Source organism: Apis dorsata, unplaced genomic scaffold (assembly GCF_000469605.1).
Source record: "Apis dorsata unplaced genomic scaffold, Apis dorsata 1.3 scaffold_89, whole genome shotgun sequence".
NCBI classification, from domain to species: Eukaryota; Metazoa; Arthropoda; class Insecta; order Hymenoptera; family Apidae; genus Apis; species Apis dorsata.
In genome coordinates this window covers 136,899-140,776 of record NW_006263387.1, presented here as the reverse complement: position 1 = coordinate 140,776, position 3,878 = coordinate 136,899, and the positions used below count along the sequence as shown (strand labels likewise).

General features: G+C 40.7%; 2 protein-coding genes across 2 annotated transcripts in view; both read right to left on the bottom strand.

Moving 5' to 3' along the window:
* LOC102673714 overlaps positions 1-3,878 on the bottom strand; it is a 17,911-nt gene that overhangs the window by 7,174 nt on the left and 6,859 nt on the right. The window lies entirely within an intron of this gene.
* LOC102673446 overlaps positions 2,240-3,878 on the bottom strand; it is a 3,214-nt gene continuing 1,575 nt past the window's right edge. The window contains exon 2 of the mRNA XM_006611621.2: positions 2,240-3,876. Within this exon, the coding sequence (XP_006611684.1) occupies positions 2,306-3,876 (1,571 nt within the window). The 3' untranslated portion in view covers positions 2,240-2,305. The remainder of the gene's footprint in view (positions 3,877-3,878) is intronic.

Sequence of the window (3,878 nt, the reverse complement as noted above, 5' to 3'; positions counted from 1 at the left end):
TCTCTCTCTCTCTCTCTCTTTTTCGTAGTTTTTTTTTGTGAATAAGTTTATTATAAATTAAAATTGTATTAACACTCGATATTAAACGACATTGCGTCCCTGTATGAAATTCTAATGTCTTTTATATATTATATATATATATCGTTTAAGGCACGCCGGTTTTTGCAAATCGATCTGGTATTTATTATTTATTAAAAATCTCCCCTCGCGATCAATCTCGCATTAAATCTCATTGATATATGTACGTGCTATTGATCAGAAATTTGAAATCACTTTTCTTTTCTTTTCTATATCATATATACGTATAAAATATTAACTGATAATGAATCAAAAAAATTTAATTCCATTCCATTTATTAAGACGAAAGTAAATTTGCATTACTAATAAGATAAATGTGCTCATTTCTGTTTGCACAAAATAGGTAATTGAACTCTAATTTAAACATTTTATTAATAATTGTATTTTATAACATATATTAATGATTCCAAATCTCTGATCGACAATGTACGTAAAGGATATCGTACTATTCGATAGAGATTGTCAAAAATCTATCGACCAATATCATAAAAATTTCTAAAACTACATGTTTGTTGCGTTATCGATATTAAAAGTTTTTTTAACATTGATTCGTCGCTTTAACTGCCCTTCGAAGGCGCAAATTTGTACAAAATATATCTCTGTATACGAACTATGTAATTATAAATCTACTTGTAAATTTGTTCAGAATTAGATTACGCGTTTGATCTAGCAATAAGACCAGCGAGAAGAAAGGCACGAATGGCGAAGGCCTCGAACAGAAGCGGTCATATGAATTTTCTCGCGCTTCTCCTTCTTCGACCTTTCGTCCCTTCCCTTCTTCCTCGTGACCGAAAACTCGATATATAAAAATATCCATGAATGGTCGTTCGAGCGAGAGGATCGAACCGAGCCACACAAAACAATTCATTAGATTAATCGATTAAGATTCGAGTTCGATCGGTTTGATCCTCCTGCGTCGTTCTATTTACATATTTACAGATAATCGACCGAGGAGGAAGGAAATGTGAGACTTGAGGGAAAATCGCGTGCTGACCGAGAGGCGAGAGAGGTTCTGGGAAACGAAAGAGAGGAAAAACGGAGACGAAACCCTGTCGTAATACTTGCTGTGTACCGTGCATGGGACACGGATGCGCGTATGGAAGAAATTCTTTGAGCAATTAAACGATATCTAATAGATTTGATCCTCGATTGAACGCGAAATAGGAAGAATCAATAAAATGATTCGTGGAAAATTCCAATGCCAAAAGGGTAAAATTTTATTTGACATTGAAATAAGGAGTAATCGTTAAAATAATACTAAACAGAAATTATATTGTATTGTACAAATAAATAATATTATTTGAAGCAACATTTTAAACAATATATAAAAAAATTATCTGAAATAATTATTTCAAATGTGATTAGGTTTGATCTATCTATCCGGCGAATCGAGATTGAAAAATCAATGGACGAGAGCGAATAAAGGAAAAACTATGGTATACGAATCGAGAATTTTTCTCGAAATTTATAAAGATGATTACGCAACGAATCACGATGATGAGCCACGCTACCGAGTTTTCATCGTGATCGTTATCATTCAGAGACTGACATAATTCTATAATTATAGCCAATACACTCGACCTCTAAACGGCCTAGCCGATAGCTATCGAACGAGCTAATCTCGATGATAAGATGGTATGAGAAAAATTTCTCCAAGAAAAATATTTCATCATGATAAATTTTCATGGAGAAGGGGAGAAAAAGAGAAGAAGAGAAAAAGAAAGAGAGAGAAGGGAAAGGAAAGGATTGAATAAACTTCGGAGAGTGGCAGAAAAAAAAATCAGATTAAAAAAAGTTAAAGGATGCCAATTAAAGACGCAACCGTGTATATAATCTCTTTCCACATACCGTCTAATGGCCGATTAAAATTTTATCATGTTTTACGCGACGCCGACGATTGAGGAAACGATAAAGCTTACGTGGCATACGACGTGTCGTAGATCACGTACTAATCGATCCTGCTCGAGAAAATCCTTTCTAGAAGAATTTTTTCTCTTCTTTATTGACCATCGAATATTTAATAATCGATTTCATATCCTTGATCCGAATTATGGTTTCGTTTTTAATTTTTTCGAATTTAAATATCAACAACGATCGATTAAAAAAAATTTTTTTCGAGTTTAAATATCGATTTTTTGGCATTTGATGTCGGTTAATTTTACAATAAAATATTCGAAACATTCGAAACTTCCGTTTCGCGAAATCGAGGATCAAACAAATTTTCCAATTAAGTATAATGAGGACTTGCTGGATACCTAACGAACGCACTTCTAACCTGTGGGAACTCGTACGGACTTGGATGAGCTCTCCAGGATACCGGCAATCTCAGGCTTAATTCTAGAGCATAGTCATGGCCCCTGCCTTCGTTCAGATTGCAAATATTTTGGCAGTTGTTGTTGTTGTTGTTGTTGTTATTGTTATTATTGTTGTTAATGATATTCTGGCTACTGATGGGAGACAAACCCCTTTGGACCGTCTGCTCTTTGGCCGGTTTGCTCACGGGATTGTCCAAATAAGGCTTGAACAGGATGGCATCCTTCTTGATCGTTGATCCTGAGGGCGGAGGCGCGACGGACGCCGGTGGCGTCGGCACAGTACTCGTCACAGGCTCCGTTCTCGACGCAGCTGCGTCGACGAACCTCTTTGGCTTCACCAGACAAAGCGGCATTTCCTGAGGAGGCACTTCTTGGCAGGAATTCGTCCTGATCTGATCTTCGATCTCTAGGCAGAGTCTCTTCGGCGACGATAGAGTCTCGTAACAGCATGAAAGAGTGCAATATTGCCTCTTTAACGGTGAGGACAGTTCTTCCGAGTGTTCGGAAACCGAGGTGATCTCCGACGAATATTCTCGGGGGGAATAACAGTACAATCTGGTCTGCGAGTCGGAGTAGCAAGATCCCCTTAAGGAGGTTTCCTGATAGCATGAGACAACCGGTGTCACGGCGTGGCCGTCCATGCAGCATGAAAGATTACAAGAAACGACAGGCTCGTTCTCGCAAGATACATCGACCATAGCGGTGTGTTGGTAATATGGAAGATGCTGCGAGGAACCAACATCGCAGCAATAAGGAGGCGATTGCTCGTACTCGACTTCGATTCGATCTTGCGATAAGCTGGAAACGTAGTTCGACGTCCTCAGATCTACCGGTGAGTCACCGGAAGCGGCATCCTGGATGGGACCGAGCCTCTGCCTCGAGTTTCCGCGAAGAGCGATCTCGCCCCGCAACTCTGTTTCTTGACCCAACCATTTTTGTACTTGACGCCGATTGATACCGAATTTTCTCGCCGTGGCGCGTTGATTGCCCGCCACACCGACGTCCCTGTGGAAAGCGTCGAGAACATCCAGCTTGAATCTTAGCGAGAATGATCGTCGACGAGTGAGATCGTTCGACGAATTTTGATTGGCGGAAGAACAGTCGAGTGGATCCATCTCGCTGTCAGAGCAACTGCTGCTGGATCTACCGGAGCTGGTCGGTCCTCGAGGACTCGGGGGCAACGAATATCCTTCTCGATCGTTCGCGGGGCTTACCGGGCACGAATCTGTGTGTGTTGGGAAAGCAGCAGGTGGTCGTTGATAATCGACGTACGAGGATGCAATGATAGCTTCTCTTCCCTCCTCGCCGACCACCACCTCTTCCTCGAGCTGGATTTCTTTCTTGACCACTGCTTTACCGTTTTCTGTCTCCTCTGCTACGTCCTCGGTTCCCTTCTCCTCGATATGAATCGTTATTGTCGTTTCTTTCGACTCTCTCTGGTGCGAACGGTGCAGGGACGAGATCGGATTCTCGGAATCCGGTGTT